Raw genomic sequence first — 23,348 nt, forward strand, 5'->3', positions numbered from 1 at the left:
GGATTTTACAGGTAAGCTGTATATAAAATTCTATTTTATTTATATATATATATATATATATATATATATATATATATATATGACTATATTTTGTTTGTATATGTATATATGTAAATTTAAGTTTTGTGATTTATAGACCATTAAGGTCTCTATCTATATATGAACCTATAATGCTTTCTTATTCAATTAAGGTGATGTTGTATACAAACTCTTATAATTCTCCTGTAGAAGCCACAGTTCTGGCGAATCATGTAGAGCGGAAACTTTGGTACAACGACCGTATGAATTTGTGTTGGTTTTAAAAATGTGACGTTTAAACAATGTTTATACAAAATAAAAATTCTTTTTTATGTATATTTTGTTTCAAATCTGATTAATAAGCACTTAAAAACTCCCATTCTGTGCCTTTCTAATAATTTCTTTCTAAATTCTGGGAGGTGGTGAATTTAGAAAAAAACTTGTATACTTGGTAAACGTATTTACAATATGTCTAAAAGGGAATTGCATTAACTTTGTAAAGGTTTCCTCTCTTTTTTTGTTGCTTATCCAGAACAGAAAGTGAAAGTATATCTTCCTAATTGATCATAAATGAAATAAAATAAACGGACAATCTAAACCTAAAATAAAGATTTGGCTTTAGGGGCTGCAATAAAACAAAACTTTGGCCAGAACATTTAATTTTAGTTTTGGGTAGCATTGGGAGGTTTAAATTCAAAGTCAGGTTTTCATTGATGTCTGTGTTCTCCTTCAGATAGATTTACCCTCACTCCATATGAGGTCAAGAACAGGAAGTGAGCAAACTTTTTGCAGCTTTTTTGTTAATGCTGGAAAAAGTTAGAATCTCTGTCAGATTTGGATTTCTATCTGCTGAACAGACTTCCTTCACTTTCCTTATAAATGGTACATCGTTTGCTGGGAGATTGTTCTCAACACTATTTCAAACTTTACAAAAGTTTTGGCAGGATTTCCAATGTATTAGTTATTAATATTTCTTCTACTGAAATTGTAATCCCAAGGTATCATAACAATACTCAACTGCACTGGCTCCACTAAGTTGCAAGCTAAGGATCATGCCAATCATAGCACACAGTTGCCAGCGATGGGATGGGTCACGTAACAGCTCCAGGATACCCATCCTTCCACCTTTCCCTCTGGTAGTTTTTTCCTTTAACATTTCTTCAATGGCTGCTTGATGGTCTCTGTCTCCCCACAGCTGCTTAAGCGCTAAAGAAACAAGAAAAAATTAAAACATACAGTATGTTTGGGACTAAACAAATTCAACTTTAATATACTGAATAGATTAGTCTAATAAAAATGTATGGGAATATGCTACCTCCAAATGACCAGTGGTGCTAATTGGAGAGGTTCAAGAAGAGCCATATGAGGGGCAAAGAAGCCAGACATTCCAATATGTAAGACTCTCTCTAAAAGTACAGAATGTTTCAGATGTGCATCAGACCAACTAATCCAATATTCAGTGGTTATGTAAAAGGATTTCCTTCCAGCTGACTTGATTGGGAACTGAATGTGGTAAGCAATGCCATGACCTTCTCCTACCTATTCCCTATCACTCCACAACTGATGTATAAGTGAGGAGTAACACATTGGAGTTGATGTAGTAAAGGCATGTATAGGCTGTCCACTTTGCAAGAGAATTTGTTCTTTGCAAGAAATGTATCCCTTGGCTTAGTGAATGTGATGAAAATTAATTTTGCAAAGAATACTCAGTCATTGGCAAGGAAAAAAAATGTTTGGATGTATGAAGGAAGTCAGCAGAGCTTCACCTCATTCACTAGGCTAAGGATAAATTCCCTTGAAAAGTATAAAGGATACAGAGCAGCAGGAGATCAATGCTATATCCCTATCCATTCCTATACAGTAACCCTAAGGGCTCATGTATGCTACAGCTTCTAAACTTGAATTTAGGAGCTTTTGGTGTTTTTTTGCCAGAAGTCCTAAACTCAACTCTGTAAAAGCCTATGTGTCCATGTACACATATGCTTTTACAAGAGTTTAGAAGCTGCTGCGGTTGGGAGAGGTTCAATCTCCCTCAACTTCCTGCTCCTGAACGTGGAAGAATCACATTTAGGAAAATAAAGTTTTGACTGCCGGTTGCATAACGTGGTAAAATTGCGACACAATTTTGTCATGTTTTCCTGTGGCCGGCGATCAACATAGTCTATATTTACATGAGCCCTTACACTGTTTCCTGCTTATATGTGTATTTGCTGTAACATAGACACGCTTTGTGCTTGTATTCCTATAGTTCTACCATTGAACTAGTAGCTACAGCTGGATGTTACCTTTCTGACAGGCTTCCTTGTCATCCTTCTCAAGTAGTAGGTAGATTGGAGATTCTGGAAAGAAGGGCAGGGCAACCATCTGAACAAAGGATATAATGCCACTCAACAGCAGAACCTGAGGCCACAGAAACTCTGTCCCAAATATCTCTCTGCATGAAATATAGTAAAATGTGGATTTAAAATTATTAAGAGGAGTATACTGTACATAAATTTTTTTTACAAAATGTAGCCAGAAAGAATATAAAGTAGCATAGAAAAAAAGAGCAAACAGCTATTTACAATACCTGTATATGATTTACATCTAAGACTAGATTTTAATTTCCGCAGCATGAAAGCTTCCTACAATAGTTTTTCTACATATAATGATTACTAATATTTACTGCTCTCACAGCTGCTAAACTAAACTAGGATACAAAGCAACATATGCTGCAACATTGTATCTTAAAATGTTCATTACGCTGATGTATCCTATGAAGGTTCCTATAAAAATGCTGCTTTTCTGAACATCTGTATCTGTAAAGATGAACCCTTGCAGTTACAGCAGGCATGGCTATAAATTGCTCAGACACTGAGCACAGGTATATGGAGCGAGCATATTACTTATCGCACATTCTGGAAGATGGTATTTAGGAGGACCTTGGTTTAGTAGATGTAGACACAGTATAGGTTTATTTTAACTTCTTGTTTTTTGTTTGTTTTTATGTAATCATAAAGATTTACATAGAATTTTTTTTTTAAAGCTGCAGGAAAGAAAAATTACTCTGCCCTATTCTAGTCAATCCAGCTGACTGCTATTCTGTAACCAGCACAACAATTTTATCTGGAACCTTTTTTTGATACTGGCAATGCCGAAACTTTTATTTTACTTTATGTTTTAAAAATCAATATCAAATAAGTTGTAGCATGCACATGTAAGTTAAATGAGAATATGAAGAAAAGGAAGAGCATTGAAGAATCAGACTTTAAAGGCAATTTGGACCACATGATATATATAAAAAGTATAAACTTTATTTGTACAATACAATAAAAACAATTTGCCAAAAGCAAAAACATGAAACTAAAAACATGTGTTTACATATGTGTAAAATATAGGATGCATAGGCAAAACACTATAGAAGTGAATTGTTCACCATATCAGATGAGTGAGCCCCTATGCTTTAACGCTTTTCACTGGCTCGCTTCATCAGGACATACGTAGGGGTAGTTTAAAATGACAGAAGGAGAAGGGAGAGGCACAAAGACTAATCCACATCTTCTTATGTCACCAGGCAAAGGCCGAGCGAGGGGACTTGCCTAAAGGGGCGGGTAACCTCTGCCTCGGCCAATGGGTGCTGGGTCGGAATGCTGAGTACGTTTTTTGTTTCTCTTTTTTACTGTATCCTATTGTATCTTAGTTGTTTATATATTCCATTCTATGGAGTAATTATGGTCACTTGCCCCTATTACGATAGCCTTTTGCTTACATTAATATACATGGGAATCAGAACCTCTGGCTTGTACTTTTGCCTGGTGTCCACCCAGGGAGCTCCTTGTCTATGTGTTTTGACTCAGACAAGGTGAATACAAACCCAGCTGATTATACTGCCTATGAGTTTTATAGCTTATACTTTACATATGTGATGAGATGTATGGAAATATGATGTATATTTTGTTTTAATACAATGAGACCTGTTTTCCTCAAACTACCCCTACAGGTGTCCTGATAAAGCAATCCAGTGTAATGCGTTGACGCACAGGGGCTCACTCATCGGATATGGTGTAACAATTCACTTCTATAGTATTTTGCCTATGTAGCCTATATTTTACACATATGTAAACACATGTTTTTAGCTCCATATTTTTTGCTTTTGACAAATCCTTTTCATTGTATTGTACAAATAAAGTTTATATTTTTTATATATTTCATGTGGTCCAAATTGCCTTTAAAGTCCTATTATTTAACGCTCTCCCTTTTCTTCCTATCCTCAAATATTACAGTTGTGGCAATTGAGTGGTTTCAATACTTTTAAATGAGAATATGATGTTGGGGACCAGCTAAAGCACTAAGCTATTTTTTACATATATTTGAATACAGAAAAATGCATTTAATATATTAAATTAAGGCACCTGTCTAAAAACTTCACATTCCTGTTTTGTTTACAATTTATGTTTTAGCTACATTACTAGATAAACTTAAAGCGGAGGTCCACCCTAAAATGGACCTCCGCTCATCGGAATCCCCCCCCCTCCGGCGCCACAATCGGCACCTTTCAGGGGGGAGGGGGGTGCAGTTACCTGGATAATCCAGGTAACTGCACCCACTTCCGGGCTAGCTCTCTGCGGAAAGGGGCGTACGTTACGCCCCTTTCCGCAAGCGCCCGCCCCCTTCAGCAAGTGCCCCGCTGCCTGCTGGGAAACACACAGCTCCCAGAGGCAGCGGGGACCGTCCGGATTGCGCCGCGCGGCTCGCGCATGCGCAGTAGGGAACCGGGAAATGAAGCCGAAAGGCTCCATTTCCTGATTCCCATACCCAAGATGGTGGCGGCACGAGCGAGCGATCGGCTTCGGGTGCCGACATCGCGGGCGCGCTGGACAGGTAAGTGTCACTATTTAAAAGTCAGCAGCTGCAGTATTTGTAGCTGCTGGCTTTTAAAAAAAAAATAAAAACGCGGAGTCCCGGTGGACTCCCGCTTTAAAGTGGTTGTAAAGGCAGAAGGTTTTATCCTAATGCATTCTAAGCATTAAGATAAAAAGCTTTCTATATGGTCTACAAAAGTTGGAATCAACTGCTGCTTATGTCTGTATGTACTAAAGGCTTTTCTGAATTTAATGTTGCAGACCGGTGATTCATGGTTCACTACCCTTCGTTATATGCCCCTCCTCTTTTATTTAGTGTATGTCAAACCTTTCTTTTTGAAAACTGAAATAAACATTATACTGTATATAAAAAAAGGATAAAAAACCTTCTGTGTGTAGCAGCCGGGGGGGCCCCCCTAATACTTACCTGAGCCCCATCTCTTTCCAGCAATGTCCATGAAGTGCCTCATCCGTCCCGGACTCTCCCTCCTAATTGTCTAAGGCACAGCAGCAGCGCCATTGTCTCCCGCTGCTGTCAAACTCAGTTAGCCAATCAGAAGAGAAAGAGCGGGGCTGAACCACAGCTCTGTGTCTGAATGAATACTTAGAGATGCAGCTCTGCTGCTTGCTGTGGGGGCAATCAACAGAAGGGAAGGGCCAGGAGCACAGAAGAGGGACCGAAAAGAGGAGGATATGGGCTGTATAAAACAAAATATTATAACCGCGCTCTACCATATACCAAATCCTAGTGAAAATCAACTAACATCTAATAAAATTAAAAGCAAAAAAAAAATAATAAAACAATAAAACAATAAAAAAAAATAAAAATAAAAATAGTAATAATTATAATAATAATAAACGTGATATGTAAACACAACTAGTGTGTGTACACTGTAAACAATTAAGATCCAGTGCAAATAAGTTCATACACAGTATAAACAATTAAATTCAAACAAATAAATAGGGAGAAATACCTTGAAATAAATATAAATAAATTCATGCAATTGTTGGAAATTCCTTGAAAAGCATGATACACTAAATATGTAAACAATAACATGCACCCAAATAATATATAAAGTGCTCAGAGATAATGCGCAAACAACAATTGCTATAGGAATATAAACACACGTGCCTAGTAAACATACACAAATAAATGAATAAATGAAAATATAAAATATAAGCGTGACAGTTCGTCAAATTGAAATATTCCTCCAAAGAAAATTCAGTGTAGATTCAGTGTAGAGCATAAACTTCCTTCACCACCACCGTGCTGATCGATAGTAATAATGCGCGCTTACCAAATCCCAAAACAAACAGGCATGTAAGTCATGAATCTCAAAAGATCATCACACCAGGACAGCATCTCATCTTTCCAAACGGTGGGACCATTCATAGAATATAGATAGAAACTCCCATAGCGTAAATCCGTAAATAAAATCTTTTATTAAGTCATAGAAAACATACTCACAAACATAAAAAGTCAAATCAGCGTTAGATGCCGGCCAGCAAAACGAGCGCCCAAATGTCACGTGATAGCGTCAAGCACATCGATACCACCCTACATCCATTTCGTCATATATGACGTCGTCTGGGGTACAGGGCGCTCGTTTTGCCGGCCGGCATCTAACGCTGATTTGACTTTTTATGTTTGTGAGTATGTTTTCTATGACTTAATAAAAGATTTTATTTACGGATTTACGCTATGGGAGTTTCTATCTATATTCTATGAATGGTCCCACCGTTTGGAAAGATGAGATGCTGTCCTGGTGTGATGATCTTTTGAGATTCCTGACTTACATGCCTGTTTGTTTTGGGATTTGGTAAGCGCGCATTATTACTATCGATTAGCACGGTGGTGGTGAAGGAAGTTTATGCTCTACACTGAATCTACACTGAATTTTCTTTGGAGGAATATTTCTATGTGACGAACTGTCACGCTTATGTTTTATATTTTAATTTATTCATTTATTTGTGTATGTTTACTAGGCACGTGTGTTTATATTCCTATAGGAATTGTTGTTTGCGCATTCTCTCTGAGCACTTTATATATTATTTGGGTGCATGTTATTGTTTACATATTTAGTGTATCATGCTTTTCAAGGAATTTCCATTAATTGCATGAATTTATTTATATTTATTTCAAGGAATTTCTCCCTATTTATTTGTTTGAATTTAATTGTTTATACTGTGTATGAACTTATTTGCACTGGATCTTAATTGTTTACAGTGTACACACACTAGTTGTGTTTACATATCACGTTGTTTTTTATTATTATTATTACTATTTTTATTTTTTTTTACTTTTAATTTTTTTACGCTTATATTTTATATTTTAATTTATTCATTTATTTGTGTATGTTTACTAGGCACGTGTGTTTATATTCCTATAGGAATTGTTGTTTGCGCATTCTCTCTGAGCACTTTATATATTATTTGGGTGCATGTTATTGTTTACATATTTAGTGTATCATGCTTTTCAAGGAATTTCCATTAATTGCATGAATTTATTTATATTTATTTCAAGGAATTTCTCCCTATTTATTTGTTTGAATTTAATTGTTTATACTGTGTATGAACTTATTTGCACTGGATCTTAATTGTTTACAGTGTACACACACTAGTTGTGTTTACATATCACGTTGTTTTTTATTATTATTATTACTATTTTTATTTTTTTTTACTTTTAATTTTATTAGATGTTAGTTGATTTTCACTAGGATTTTGTATATGGTAGAGCGCGGTTATAACATTTTGTTTTATACGGTTTATGGGTGTGTATCACACCAGACTAATGCTGCTTTTAGATATTCAGATTAGATTTTATTTTTTATATTAGCGCAGTATTTTTCCCTTTTGTTTTTGAGGATATGGGCTGCCCTGTGCAAAACCAACTACAGAGAGCAGGTAAAGTATAATATGTTTGTTATTTTAATTAAAAAAAAAAAAAGAAAAGAAAACTATTTTACAAAAACTGACTTTACAATCACTTACTATACCAGTCACAATAATGAAGCATTACCTGAGTCCAACAATCTGGCCACACAATTTGCCCAGAGTTACAAACATGGGCCCAGTGGCATTGATGAAACCACGCAGTTTGCGGGGGGCAGTCTCTCCCACGTACTGAGCGTGAATATTAATTCCCAGACCTGAGTGGGACATACAAGAGACTTTGATGGAAATTTTAGCAGACATTATTGCTATGTCAGAAATTCTAAACAGTTCATTTTTAAGACATTCTCAGAAGACAGTCACAGGACAGATTCATCTTATGATACATTATTTTCAAATACTATAAAAGTGAAAAAGCAACCTCTTTGTGAAGTATACACTTTTAAGCAACAGAGCTGAATATAGATATATTTTTAATTACACTCCAGGGACTTTCGTACTGCCATCAGTAGTCTTGAATCCATCCAATCTGTCCCTTGAAATTAACATTTGAATGGAGATTCTATACTGATTTGTTTATTGTGTGGCTGTAGGAGATAATATAATGATTAATGAAGTAGAATAGTTGCTTTCTCAAGATGTAGAACCGAAAAAAAAAAAAACCCACTGCAGTACGGCCCAGTTATAGCAATCAATAGACATGAAATGCTATATACTGCATCAAGTAAAACCTTTATCTTCCAAAAGTTGTTTGAAGAAAGCCTCTTTAATATTGTAGGATGTGTATTATACTACTATTAGTTCTTGGTTAAAAGAAGCTGTTGATTAAAGGGGTTATAAAGGAAAACATGTTTTCCCTTATAATTATTCCTTGTCAGGTGCTTATATTGAAAAAAGTAATTATTTTCATTTAAAAAATTTAGATACCAGTTATACATTACATTGATTTATAAATTACAATAAGGGCATAGTTGATGAAAAAAACCCCAAAACGATACTAATAATTAAAGTAATAAATAATTAAATAACAATTTAATATAAACAATGCAGATGACTGGTATAATTTAAGGGGATGCATAGATGATGAAATAAGAAAAATAAAATCACTAATAATAAGTAAAATAATAATAAAAAAATAAATAATAAACTATTGGAAAAAAAAGCAAATGATTTAATTTATTCGATTGATTAAAATTATTAATTCTTTTACTTTAATTTATATGAAGAAAATTAAAATGCACACCATTTATGCATCTGCACAATCTATATACATTATAAGGTATTGATAGTGTTTTCATAAATATTTTTTGTAAGTTGTTTATTAAATAACAATAACAATTTTTTTGTGTATTTTTTACTTAATTATAAAATATAATTATATTAAAAATATACTACGATATATGTCGAGCATAGGATTCCAAATCTCCAGGCAGCAAGGGGGCGGAGTCAAGGTGGGCCAGTGAAGAATAGAAACTAAGCCAAGGGAGGCGGCACTGCTGTGTGATATAAGCGCCTGCTAACACACTGTCTCTGTGTTCAACGCAGACAGCGTTCTGACACACTCCTCTAGTCCAACGGTGGGGCAAGCACGACACTCACCACCAGGCAGAACGGCTCACCTGATGGTGTGTAGTTACATACAGTGTAACAGGAAGTGAGCATTTTAATGAAGAAAAAAGGACATTTGCAAGGGAAATCCATGGAAGAGTTTATAGAACGAGCACTGCATTAGGTAAAAGGAAGCTAGTTAGGAAATAATATTTTTTCCTTTACAACCCCTTTAAGCTTTATGGAATTACTCATTACAGTAATTCATAAAAAGGCCTGGTCTATTGAAACTTTTGGATCAGTGCAGTTTGATAATCTGTTTGGTTGTGATCAGTAATATGCAAATGGCACATCCACTAACCACACGGAATATCATTCCTTGTGATCATATTGTTAGATCAGGTGGTTAAAATTTTACTGTGGGTCTGTGGTAAAAATAACAACCAATGTAATAAAAAATGTATAGCTTTTTTTGAGGGGATTATCTATAGCAGGGGTCTCCAGCTGTTGCAAACCTACAAATCTCATCATGCCTCTGCCTGTGGGAGTCATGCTTGTAACTGTCAGTCTTGCAATGCCTCATGGGACTTGTAGTTTTGCAACAGCTGGAGGGCCGCCAGTTTGAGACCTCTGATCTAGAGGATCTACCTCACTTCATGGTCTCACAGTCTGCTCCCCCCTTCGAGTTCTGATGAAACCCCTCTCATTGTTGGTCTTCAACTGGTCTTGTTACCACTGATATCAACACATACATTTTAGGACCAGTGGCCACATCCGATTAGACAATGGTGGCCACACAAAATATTGACACTTTTGGCCCAATTTGGCATTTTTTTTCACTTAGGGGTGTACTCACTTTTGTTGCCAGCGGTTTAGACATTAATGGCTGTGTGTTGAGTTATTTTGAGGGGACAGCAAATTTACACTGTTATACAAGCTGTACATTCAATACTTTACAGTATAGCAAAGTGTAATTTCTTCAGTGTTGCCACATGAAAAGATATAATAAAACATTAACAAAAATGTGAGGGGTGTACTCAATTTTGTGAGATACTGTACATAGTTCAGAATTGGGTAAAACAGAGTGTGGGGTTCATTATACCTTGGTGGCCAAATGCCACCCATTCCACTTAACAAAGCCTCCCAAAACTTCATACAGTGCATGCACTTATAGCACAGTAGTGCAGGTTTTTATGGGTTAAATAAAGTGGTGGGGAAGCAATATAACGCTTCTCCACTGCCTGGCAAACACCTTCTGAAAAGCACTTCAACCTGGATCGCTCCTCAGTGGGGTAAACAAATGTGTAGTTATTTAAAAGGTTCTGGGCGCTTCAGGCTCTTTCAGATGGGCAGCAGGTTGGGTGGTAAAAAGGGCAGCTGGGATGCAGAGTTCACCAGTCACCCACTAGAACTGTCACAATACAGCCAGACAGGGCTATATACATACACTCTTCAGAGGGCACCAAAAGAGCCAAGTGTGCAGCAATAAAAAAAAAAAAATGACCCCAAGCCCCATTTGTTTAGCTGGGGCAAGGCGCAGAAAGTGGACCATTTATTGACTTTTAAATGCAGGTGCGGCAATGTACCGCAATGCAGTTCCCATTAAATTATAGCCCCAGCCTGTTGGGACAGATTGATATAGAAGAGGCAGAGACTTTAATTTAATTGCTGCACAGGGGGGTGCCCAGAAATTCAGAGTTCCCTCTCTGCCTCCCGGCCCTCTGCTAAATTGGCAGGGCTGGGCATAGTACTAGAGGGCTGGAGCTATCCTATGTACCCTTAAGAATTAATAACTCTATTGAATCAGAACATTTGGTTATTATAACTTTACTCTTTTACAGCATGTGACAAGTTTTATACAGACCTGAACAAAAGCCACAAAGGAAACGACCAACCAAAATCATTTCAAAGTAACCCATTACTTTGCTGAGGCCTACAAGCAGAGCACTGGCAATTGGAAGAATGGAATTGACCAGCTGACACTTCTTCCTGTAAAACACATGGGCAATAGAAAACAACCACAGATATACATCAATGGCTAAAACATGTTTCAAACATTAGCTGCCAAATGTCAGAGTGGAAAAGGGTTAGAATACCTATCGGGTTTTATTGTCTGTGTACCTGTTGGGTAGATTTCCTATTCCAGTGGCAGTGATAGCAGTACAATTCTATTACTACTACTATTAAAATTCTTACTCTCTACCACTATACTTGTTTAAATGTTTACATTCTGTACATACCCCCGTGCCCTGTTACATTGGTTTTGGCGCTGCTCAAAGTAGAGGCGAAAGCATACCCCTGTGCCCCAGAGCATGGGATACAGGCTTATCCTAATATCTATCCAGAGGACTAGTAAATGTAAAGAGGAAAGAATCGCCACTATCCATGACCGGCCCAGGTGAGCAAATGATAAGGAGGAGTCTCAGTCTACATGTCTCCACCACACCACACACCCTACTTAGACTGGGGCTGGCCATAGACCATTTGAAACTTGGCCGGTTCCCCAGGAACCAGCCAAGATTTGAATTGATTGTAGGCAGGCTGAATGTACCAAGTTGATTAATCGATCAATTTGGGTCAAACGAGCCTGCCAGATTCAGTTGTGATTATCGCTAGCAGCTGCTATAGCTGCAAGCAATAATCATCTTTGTCTTCTCCCAGTGGGGATGGCTTACCCCACCCCCATGCTGGGAGCAGACAATTGCATGGCAGGAGGGATTCCCCTGTCAGCACTGTCTGTGTTGGTAGGGGAAACATGGAAATTTCTTTCTTGCAACCCATGAAGGCTGAGGCTGCTTCTCATCATTTATTTACCTGAGCTGGTCAGGAGTAGCGGCAATCCTTTCCTCTGTATGTACCCCTGTTGGAGAGGTTTTGCTCACTTTCTTGGTGTCTTGGTGACCATACAGGAAGTGAGGGGAAAATTTCCCCAATGACTACAGAAACACCAATATAATCCAGATAGAGAATCTAACCATTCTCAATTTTTCCAATACTAAAAATCGTTGTTAAAGCTGTAATTAAACCCAAAAGCAAACATTTATTATATTGCAGCTTACAAGTTCTTAGATGTGATGGCTGTATTTGTTTCCTTTTTAAAGGCTTTCTTTCTTCTATATGTATCTGGTGATCCAGCCAGTAAGTCTGTTGCTTTTCAACAGAAAAGCTCTCTTGTAGTTACAGGGATGAGCCAGAGCATTTACACTGGCAGGGGTGCTTACAATTATCAGCTTTGATTTATATATGTAAAATCGTTATCCCAAAAGAAAAAGAACTGTTTGTTGTAACGGATTATAAAGTATTAGCTGGAGTTCGGGTTCAATTTGTTAGTGTATTAAATCTGCTAGTACGACTAACACTCCCCTCCCCCCAGACAGATAATGCTGCAGTCCAAATCTACCCCCTGTTCTACTTTATCCAGAGTGATGTCCGTATAATACAAGAGGTGTGTTACTGGCCAGATCCCTGGGGAAAGTGGGTGAATAGAAGCCTAAAAAACGAAAACCAATATAGGCACCACATCTAATCTAAAATATATAACATCTTTCCTTCAAAGAATTTAGGCTCTTTAGGATACTTTAGGGTCTGTGTCAGCGTGCTTTAGACTTGTGTTTATTGCATCAGTTGACATCAGTTTGAGACACTTCTGAGATCATTCAGAATTCTTTGACAGATACATTTAACCTACAGCTGGCCACTTTCAGACCTCCTTGTGTGGGTAATGCAAAACCTGTTTGAAGTGAACAAAAGCTGTGGGCACAGACCCCTGGTGAGTCGCTTCTAGCTAAAACATACCTCCCAACTTCTGAACTTTAGAATGAGGGACACAGGAGGAGTAAAAAGACCTGCGGCATGCTACATCATGGTAAATTGTGGGCGTGCCATCATCGCCTGCCCCCAGAAGAAGCTTGTCACTTGCCACAGTTGCCTGCTGCCAGATGCAGTGTGTCACTTGCCACCCATTGCCTGCCACCAAATGCAGCGTTTCACTTGCCACCATTGCCTGAGGCTAGATGCAGCGTGTCACTTGCCACCATTTGTCTGACGCCAGATGCAGTGTGCCCCTATCCACCGGTAGCCTGCCACCAGATGCAGTGTGCCACTATCCACCGGTAGCCTGCCACCAGATGCAGTGTGCCACTTTTTACCCATAGCCTGCCTTCAGGTGCAGTGTGGCACTTTCAACCCATAGCCTGCCACCAGACGCAGTGTGCCACTTTTCACCCGTAGTCTGCCACCATATGCAATGTGCCACTTGTCACCTATAGCCTATTGCTAGATGCAGTGTGCCACTTTTCAACTATAGCCTGCCACCAGATGTAGTGTGCCCCTTGCCACCTATAGCCTGCCAACAGTCCGACACACTGGAGCCCTGGGAAAGTGAACACCCCTGCTGCTGGCTGCTGATATGACTCCTCCCATGCAGGTGCCGGCGGGTGTCATGTCTTTAGCTCTGAGGGGTTCATGCTGGGACCTGTAGGCCTTCACTTTTGGGGGGGGGGGGGAATCACAGCAGAGCGGTTGGGAGGTAGGGCTAAAACAGTTCATTTTTCTTCTAATACTTACTTTCCAAACCTCACAATCAGATATGCAGATGCAGTAGAACCTATGAGACCCCCAATACTGAATATGGATACCACAAAAGACCAAATCAATGTAAGTGTCCCATCGCTAATCTCAGTCTTGAATCTTCTCGACCATGTGTCATTGATGTATTGCTTGATGAACTGGAGACATTGAAAATATATAATGTTAGGAGAAGTACGTTGCTCTTAGTGTGACTGGATGTAAAAAATGTAAGTGTCTTAAAACTCATTTATAAATTCAGGTAAATACCAGCATAAAGTATCAAAAATTATGGCTGTTTTAATCTGTAGTGATTGGCGTCATACTTACTGGTGATGGAGAATTCAGCACAGACAAGTGGTAGCCATACTGAAATGTACTTCCAATTCCTAGAACAAAGACCATCAGGAACAGGCCCCTGTAGTGCACCTGTCATAGAAAAAAGACTGAAATTATGACTCTAAACTGATTTGTAGACTGAAAATAAAGTTAATGGTCAATTCGCCCCAAACTAATATTTTAGAGTTCAATAGATTCCATTGGGTTAAAGAGTTGGAACCCCCCCCCCCCCAAAAAAAAAACAACCTGTGAGACAAAGGCATATTGAGCTAGTATGCATTGCACACTAGCTCAATATGAAATACTTACCTTAGAGCGAAGCCCTCCAAAGGCACTCACACACTGCTGAGAAGTCTGACATCTTCCCCGGTGTTTCTTCTGGGTTCGTCACTCCCATGTACGCGTGCGGTAGCCGCCAGTCACGGCACAGGGCTCTGAAGAAATTGCACAGGCGGCCGTTCCTTCTGAGCACATGCACCAGTGATTTCACTGGCTGCATGTACAGTAAATATATCTTAAACGGTGCATGTTAAGGAGATATTCACACTCCTTTTAGGTAAGCCTTATTATAGGCTTACCTATAGGTAAAAGGCAGCAGTAAAGTTTACTACCTCTCTAAGTTAACCAGCAGTTCTATAGTTATTGCATAACCAGCATGTTCTTTTCTGTGTGGCTTTTAGGCCTGGTTCACACCTATCCATTTTTTTGTGCATTTTCAGTTTTTCAGAAACACAATATAGTCCATGTAACATGGTTTCCTATGGGTCACGTTCATACCTGTGCATTTTATGGAAAGGGCAAGGTACCAGCAGGTTCTGTTTTTGGTTCGATAGGCTTCAACGGATCAAAAATGTGTAGTGAAAAAAGCAAAATGCACCCAGAATATGCATCAACTGCAACCGACTTAGGTGTGAACCAGGCCCGAAACCCTCATCAGTACCTGGCGGGATAAAAGCCACGAGAAAACATTTGGAATTTTCAGAGCCAGGAGAGGAGGTGACAACGTTTTACTGGCCATAGTTTTACATTGGTTCTGAAAGATAAACTAAAGTAATTTGTGGATGCCCAAGAACAGATCTTTCTCTTCAATTCTCTGGAGCTTTCTTTTATCTTCCCTCTACGTGAATGTGCTACACTTTGATTGTACCTATTGGAAAGTGGCGTATTGAAGATTTTAACCCTATATGGATAACTGCTCTGCTGCAAAACATGCCAATGTGAGGCAACTACATTTGGTGAGTTCATTACTGATGAATAGAGGTTACGTTGTTGTGTGAAGACTTCATCATTCTTCAAAGGATCGCTTACGCTACTCTGGCTTATTTTGCACTGTTTATGTGACTTTTCTATGAACTTTCATTCACCAATTTTCCATTCCATACATCTTATGACTTTTTTGGTATCTTATTGCATTCTTTACATTGAGCGATGCTGTTGACTTTTAGGTTTTCAAGTGATTATGCATAATATTGATTGTATGTCACAAGCAGCGGCTGTTATGTTGTTCTATTTATCCTTTTAGGTTTTTGTGTTTTTTCACATGTTCTTTGGCGCAATTCTTTTTGTGGTAGGTTTTTCCTGGGTCCGACACCCCAGTCCTGTGTGCTATAAAAGGGAGACCCAGATCCTGGGGAGTGGTCTGGAGGGCTTAGGGGTTTCTTGTTGCTGTACTGCCAGAGTTTGGAAATCTGAGTTCCCACTGCCCAGGAAAATTGTTGGGGCTTGTAGTCCCCCCTGAACACAGCAACTTGGCCAAGAATGGACTCTTTGCTATGCAGGTACACTGGGGCAGTCATGTTGAACTGTCATCTATGAATGTTATCATGTTAAGTTATTCAACTAAAGCTTTTGAAACTTTGCCAGGTCTGAAGTTACTAAAGGGGTATAATGCAAGTAAATGGCACATATAGTCTACAGCTCGGGTCACTAGACACATTGAGGTACGAAGATAGTGGTACAAGAGTTCATACAGTGTGAAGATAAAGTGACTGCCAAGTAATGTTGATGTTTACGTCTAAAAACCTCTTTCCATGCATGGCACATACCTTTTTCACTTTACGGTGTTGTTCAAAAAAGCATAGCAATCGCAGGTTTTTTATTACCAAATTTAACAGTCAATTTTTTGGTATTTAAAAAAAAAAAAAAAATTATCTGCAAACTTTATACGGTAAGTATCTTTGTGGAGTTTAATATAGTCTTTATGTAAAAGCCATTTTGAGAGGTTTTTTTTTTACGAATAGTTTTTAGCCGGTATAATGGGGAGTGTTTATGAGGGGTGTATTGAGGAGAGCAGGAAAAGGAGCATATTTCATGCGATGATAAAGAAATAAATCACAAATTAAAATACAGAGAAATAAAAGCTTTCAGTTGGTAAGTTTATGCAAAAAAAATAAGGATTCCTCTGCCATATTATATCTATATTTGTAAATTGTTGTAGTGCATATTTTATAATGACGAAAAAATTATGATATTTCATATTAAAAGAAAGAACTCACCAGCTCTGAAGATGAGGACATCATTGAATCTGTACTTCTAGGAATTTTTCTTCTATGAAAAAGCCAGTAGTTTATTTTCCCTAGTTACAGCCAAAATGTATTATCAGCCAATGGCACAAAGATAGAGGGTCCTGCTTGCTACCTAGAAACTGTATAAATCACAGTGTTAAAGACACTCTAAAGACAAACATTTATGCAGCTAATGACCACAATGAGGGTGGAGATACAGAGAAAGGCTTGGTGTATGACAAAATATTAACGGCGCTTACATAGAGAACGTCACAAGATCAGTGAACCTGAAAGTTTGCAGAGTAAGTATAGTGATGCAGAAATGCAAACCCACTATGTTTAAATATGAGGCAACTGTATTTATTACTAGGAGGATGTGGGGTAAAGCACTGTTTATTCGCGCTAAGATGGCCTTTTCTCTACCCTTTTAATCCAGAGGTACCCTTGAAATGACTTTAAGGTCTTTGGGAGACTCCCACAAACAATATTCATAGGATCAACAAGTTATAGATATAATAAATAGATAAATAAAGAGTATGGCTACACTAACCTGTGCCTAGTTCCAGCTCCAGGTCTTTACTTCTGTGCAAGGCGGCTGGTGTTCAGCCATTCAGATACCACACACCCTCCTAAAGGCAGCATGCTTGTGGGGGGGCAGTACGGTACAGCGGCATATCCTTGCCGACCACTTCCAATTGTATGCCCCCATGAGTTTTTGGGCTATGCCAGGAGATGAACTCCCCTGAAGGCATGCTCACCAATGCCCAAGACCAGGCCGAGGATGCATTCATGTGAAGAATCAAACATTAAGGCAGTCCCCTGACAGAGTTCTTCCCTAAGATGTTCTGTCCCATGTAGCTACACACTTGTACTGGTGTATGTATTGCAGAGCCATTGCCGGCTCCACTAGTCCAGCCTACCTCTATTATCTCACTCTGAGGCACAGAATAGGAGGCCCCATTCATGCTCATTAACTCTCTCCTTCCCGTACCTAGTGATCAGGCCTTAGATCTGCATAACGCTAATCTGCTCCCAGTGGCCAGATGAGACAGACAGCTAGAGAGGGAGTCAGAGCACTGACCCCTCACTACCGGAGGGCCTCTTACCTAACTGGGTACCATGCCAATGACTGGTTGCTGCATCTGTTCTTTCTTGTGATTACCCATGGCAACTACCTCCTCTTCTTTGCCTTGTGAGTTGATCTTTTGTTGTGTTGTTACACATATATAACGTAAAGCTTTTACGGACCCGGGTTCTTTAGGAATGAGCCTAGACCCAACATACACCCCATGAATAACTTCAGACCAGGCTCAATTCAGGAGGAAAAAACCCTGACAACCCTGACAGTTCAGAAGAACATGTATGACATGCAGTAATGTTTTCAGCCTGATCACACTTAATTGAGGCTGCCCCAGGTTACTTGAACAGGTGGAGTAATATCTGGGATAGTCCATTCCGACAAAATCCATCAGTTTTTTTCCAATGGATTTTGGCCTAAACTTGTCTTGCATTCACACGGTCGCACAAAGTTGCCGGAAAATCCGATCGTTCAGAATGAGGTGACGTAAACCACGTACGACGGGACTATAAGGAGGCCAGTAGTCAATAGCTTTCATCTCGTAATTTATTCTGAGCATGCGTGGCAATTTGTCAGATTTGTCTACACGTGATCGGAATTTAAATGATCGGATTTTGTTGTCGGAAAATTTTAGATCTAGCTCTCAAACTTTGTGTGTCGGAAATTCCGACGGAAAAAGTCCAATGGAGCCCACACACGATTGGAATTTCTGACAAAACAATCCGATTGCACATTTTCCATCGGAAAGTCCATGGGCATTAGAGATGTCCGTGTATGGGCATTAGAGATGTTCTGTCTTCTATTTACAGTAGGTTCCTGGCTTTTCCCCAACTCTCTAAGATTTGGACCTATTCCCTTTTATATACTGTATAACGGGAGGGAGGTTGGACCCCAGCAAAAGCCTGCAAACATACACACAGGGAATATGGTAAAACGTTAACCTCTTCCTCCTACCTGGGTAGCCAAAGCTAACTAAACATACAATAAGCCACCTGCGTACATGCTGCTGAACATTCCAGCAACAGATCAGTCTGCTAACTGCCAAGCCCCAGTGTGTTTGGAGGTTGTCTCTTGCTGCTTGAAGATTCCAGTGTTACCCCAGTGGCTTCTGTATTCCTGCACAGCATGCCACTGTGTTCTCCTGCAGACTCCAATGTATTCCATGTGAGCTTTCATATGTGACCTGACTACAGCCTGTAGCTTTCAATGATCCTGCACCCCAGAGACTCTCAATCCTGTGTACCTGTGATCCAAGAACCCAAGTTCTACCAGAGACTCCCACTCCTGTGTACCTGTGATCCCAGCACCACAGCACTCCCAGAGACTTTCACTTCTGTGCTCCTGTGATTGCAGCACCCCAGTGCTCCCAGAAGCTGTCACTTTTGTGTTCCTGTGATCTAAGCAGGGTGCTAGTCCTCCTAAAGGTTTTACTCCTGTGTTCCTGTAAACTCGGCACCACAGATTTCCCAGAGACTTTCACTCCTGTGTTCCTGTCATTCCAGCACAGCAGGGATCCCAGAGGACTCTTGCATCTTTCTATTCCTGTGTCCATAGTATCTCTGGGCTCTAAGTGACTTCTGGGCTCTTAGTGACTTCTGCGCTCCAGTATTTCCAGGGACTCCAGCACCCCTGTGTACCACATGACTCTGTTGAATTCAAAGTGACCTTCTTTTCTGAGTACATGCAATCCCCTGCTCAGCTGCTGCCCGTTTGCGGGAGTTGAAGGGCCACAACCTGGGACATATCCAGCAGTAAAGTCGATCACATTTGCAGGATGCTCTGGTGAATACCAACTGCCTCTTTAGACTCTGTAGCTTGGCTCTTCTCAGGGCTCTCACCTCCACTGAATGTGCAGGCCTGTTCCTCCCATGTCCCTGGAGATGTGTCTTCAATATTTGCCGCCATGTCTCCACGTGTATCCTGTGTCTTATCTGGTTTCCAGATTGTCACCTGCCACTCCATGGCTCAAACTCCAGTGTGCCTCAGTGACCCTCTGATGTTCCTCTGAACCTTGCACCTCAACACAGATCCAATTACTGCTATCAAAGTCCTGGTCAACACTGTTCCTAGCAAATACAGATCCCTGTCAATAACAATGTGTTCAAAGCATCACTAATGCGCCTATTTAACATGTGAATCTCAAGAAGGATCTCGTCCAAAAGCACAAGACCCAGGAAGCCAAACAGGTTATGGTCATTCATCACATTTGTACACTTTCCATTCAGCTAGAACAACTTATAGCTTCTCTTCCAATGGCTCCTGAACTTATGGGGCCCATCACAACTTTCACCCCAAAGTCTGTTATCTCCACAAAGTCAGCATCAGTCTGTTATATCAGTAGCTTCGATGCTACAGTAAGCGCCTACACCTTGCTTCTTTCTAGATGCCTGCCACATTTTTGCAACACATCTATTTTGAACTGCAACCCTAGAATTTTTTAAAGGACCACAGCAGGGTGGTGGCGTACACAGTTTTGCTGGTTTCCATGGAAGCCTTGGACTGGGCCTTTCTTCTTTAAAAGAAAGGCAGGGATCCTGTAACCAGCTATATTGCTGCATTTCTCACTGTTTTGCAGAGACTAGTTGATGAGACAGCTCGAAATTTTACTGTTGCAGCTGTTCTCCTTCACTTCTGCCAAATATGCCCTTGCAGTAAGCCAGCATGTTATTCAGTCATGCACTCTTCAGTGGTGTAGTGGGTAGCACTCTCACCTAGCAGTAAAAAGGGTCACTGGTTCAAATCCCAACCGCGACACTACCTGCCTGGAGTTTGCATGTTCTCCCCGTGCTTGCGTGGGCTTCCTCCAGGTACTCCGGTTTCCTCCCGCACTCCAAAGACATACAGGTAGGTTAATTGGCTTCTGTCCAAAATTGGCCCTAGTATAAGAATGGGGACCTTGGATTGTGGGCTCCTTGAGGGTAGGGACTGATGTGAGTGTGCAATGTACAGGAATAGGGACAATTGTAAGACACTCACGCAGGGTGGACTGGTGTCTTTATTCAACCTTACTAACTATGTAATTATTGACATATATATTTTATAGATAGGCAACTCCTATCCTCATATTGATTAGTGGTTCCAAATTAATAATAACTACTGCAGTAGGGAACAGACACAAAAGATACGCTCAGCATCTTTCCAAATAACTGTTCTCCTTTATTATGACGCATTTGAAGGTTTTTATACACATGATTACGTAGGTATCACATTAATATTACAATTGTATGTTTATGGTAACAAGGGGCATTACATAGGCAGGCTAATTCTAATAAAGAATGCAAAACATGTACTGAAAACATTACTAGTGCCGTGTGCACAGTGAGGGCATTGTGCAATACATATAAAATAGAACACAATTATATACAGAACTTACAAATTTCCATTACACTATATAACTCTCATAGCACAGCTTTCCTAGAAAGAAGCCTTATGGCTACTTTCTGGCAAGGTTTGGTAGAACTCATCAAAGATGATATGAAAGTTGAGAGACTCTTACCACTCTTGATTATCATGCCCCCTGGCTGTACAGATTGAGATTTGCCTTTAAAAGCATTCCAAAGAGGGGGCTAGCCAGTGCGAGGCCCTCTCTCCTCACCAGGCTCCTACCTTCCAGTGTCCCCTTGAACTGCCCAATATCTGCTTCACCACTCTGAGAAAATGTAACTGCTCCAAGCATTTCTTCCCTCTGAGGATATAATATAACCCAATGCTTGCCCCAGGTCAGATGGGACATATGTATCTACTGCAGCCAGAAGGGACATTTCCTGAAGCAATGCTTGGTCATACATTGAATATTTCAAGCCACAGCACAAGGGACACTTTTTTTATTATGACTAAACTCCAACACATCTCCTTCTTCGTATTGCCCCCAGGTTTCTCTAAACTTTTCCTGGGTCTCCCTTAGCTGCAATAACATTTTCCAGTGTTTGATAGATACTCCTCAAACCTGCTATCTTATCCTTCAAATCCAATTGTCTCGCCAAAGTATTTCCACTCAAATCACTTCCTTTGGCTTCTTCTGAGGTCTCCATCCTCACACCAGCTCATTATGTCAACTTCTTGGATCTATTCTCAAAATACAGGAAAATCTTTTTCCACCCTATAGGTCCTTGATTGTGCTATTTAATTGATTCCATTTTACTGCATCCCTAGAGGTATCGCTGGAGCAGGATTCTTCTTTATCAAGAATACTACTGCAGCCCTCAAAAGTTCAACTCGCCTGCTCACATTTGGCGAGTGAAATTATGAGGAGTGCGAGTATGGTCAGGGCTGTGCTGTCCCGGGAATGTATAGCCACTTAGCCAGTGCCTCTCCCCCATCGCCCACAGGCTCACAGGGAAGAACATTTCAGGAGGAGCAGTCGGCTGCCCTGGCCCGCCCCTCTCCACCTCCCATCTGCCGCTCGACCCCGCCCCTCGCATAGGCTTGCAGAGAGGAGCATTTCAGAAGGAGGAGTGCGCCGCCTGAGTCCACCTTCCTCCTTTTGCACATCTAAATGGGGCGATGCATATCATCAAGTGGGCAGGCTCAAACCCTCTCGGTCCGCCCACTGTGTTAAGATGATCTCTGACCCCCTGGCTGCAGGAGAAAGGTAACAGTACGTCAGCGTGCTGTGATTGAAAGCAGCACATGGAGGTGTTAAAGACTGGAATTGAACAAGATGAGTGCTGGGAGGAAAGGGGGGGTTATGGAGGCATAGGTTTAAATCATACTTATGCCTCCAATTCCACCCCCCCCCCCAATCTATCATGCCAATGCCTCAAAATCCAATGCATTGAAGCTGCATTGCTGGACACTGATAGGGCTGGCTTTCTGGGCACTGATAGGCTGCATTGCTGGGCCCTGATAGACTGCATTTTTGGGACCTGATCGGGTTGCATGGATGGGCACTGATAGGCTGCATGGATGGGCACTGATCGGCTGCATTGATGGGCACTGGTGAGGCTGCATTCATAGCCACTATTGAACCAACACTAATGGCCACTGATAAGCTGCACTGATAGGCTGCATTAATGGGCACTGATCAAGTTGTTGTTAATATTTATTTTTGTAACTTAATTCTCAACATAAATCAACAGTGTCATTTCATAAGATAATTTATGAGGGCGTGTTTAGGGGCGGGGCAGGGTAGGGGTCGGGTGGGGCAACTGGTGGCGAGTAACTCTTGAGGCCTGGCTAGTAGCTCAGGACTTGAAATTTTGAGCCCTGATCTACTGTCACTTATTACAGAACTGGTCAATCCTCTCAGTGGGTTCCATGGAACTCAGCATATGTGTTACCTACAACCTGATAAAAGAAGAAAACAAGTGGAAAACTGCATTCAAAATCAAGGATGGCCAGTACAAATGTCTAGTGATGCTCTTTTGCATTTATAATGTCCCAGAAGTTAGTCAATGAGATCTTCTGTGATTTGCTTATATACAGTATATATATAGTCATCTACCTAGATTACATGCTAAACTTTTCTCTAGATTTATCCCCTGAAGAGACAATATGTCCGTACAGTCTTAAGGGCTCTAAGCCGCAATGAAAAATGCCTTGTTGAGCTTCCACAAGTCACCT

General features: G+C 40.2%; 1 protein-coding gene across 1 annotated transcript in view; it reads right to left on the reverse strand.

Moving 5' to 3' along the window:
* The window catches only part of LOC143940334 (solute carrier family 2, facilitated glucose transporter member 11-like), a 47,427-nt gene extending 30,526 nt beyond the window's left edge, over positions 1-16,901 (reverse strand). Inside the window, exons 1-7 of the mRNA XM_077461582.1 lie at positions 16,700-16,901; positions 14,196-14,294; positions 13,866-14,026; positions 11,164-11,288; positions 7,879-8,008; positions 2,304-2,452; positions 1,037-1,224 (exon numbers count right to left, since the gene is read on the reverse strand). Coding sequence (XP_077317708.1) covers positions 1,037-1,224; positions 2,304-2,452; positions 7,879-8,008; positions 11,164-11,288; positions 13,866-14,026; positions 14,196-14,294; positions 16,700-16,723 — 876 coding nt within the window. The 5' untranslated portion in view covers positions 16,724-16,901. The remainder of the gene's footprint in view (positions 1-1,036; positions 1,225-2,303; positions 2,453-7,878; positions 8,009-11,163; positions 11,289-13,865; positions 14,027-14,195; positions 14,295-16,699) is intronic.
* Between the last annotated feature and the right edge of the window lie 6,447 nt (positions 16,902-23,348).

This window comes from Lithobates pipiens, unplaced genomic scaffold (genome assembly GCF_037356315.1).
Source record: "Lithobates pipiens isolate NorthernLeopardFrog02 unplaced genomic scaffold, aLitPip1_a1.2 Scaffold_3, whole genome shotgun sequence".
Taxonomy (NCBI): Eukaryota; Metazoa; Chordata; class Amphibia; order Anura; family Ranidae; genus Lithobates; species Lithobates pipiens.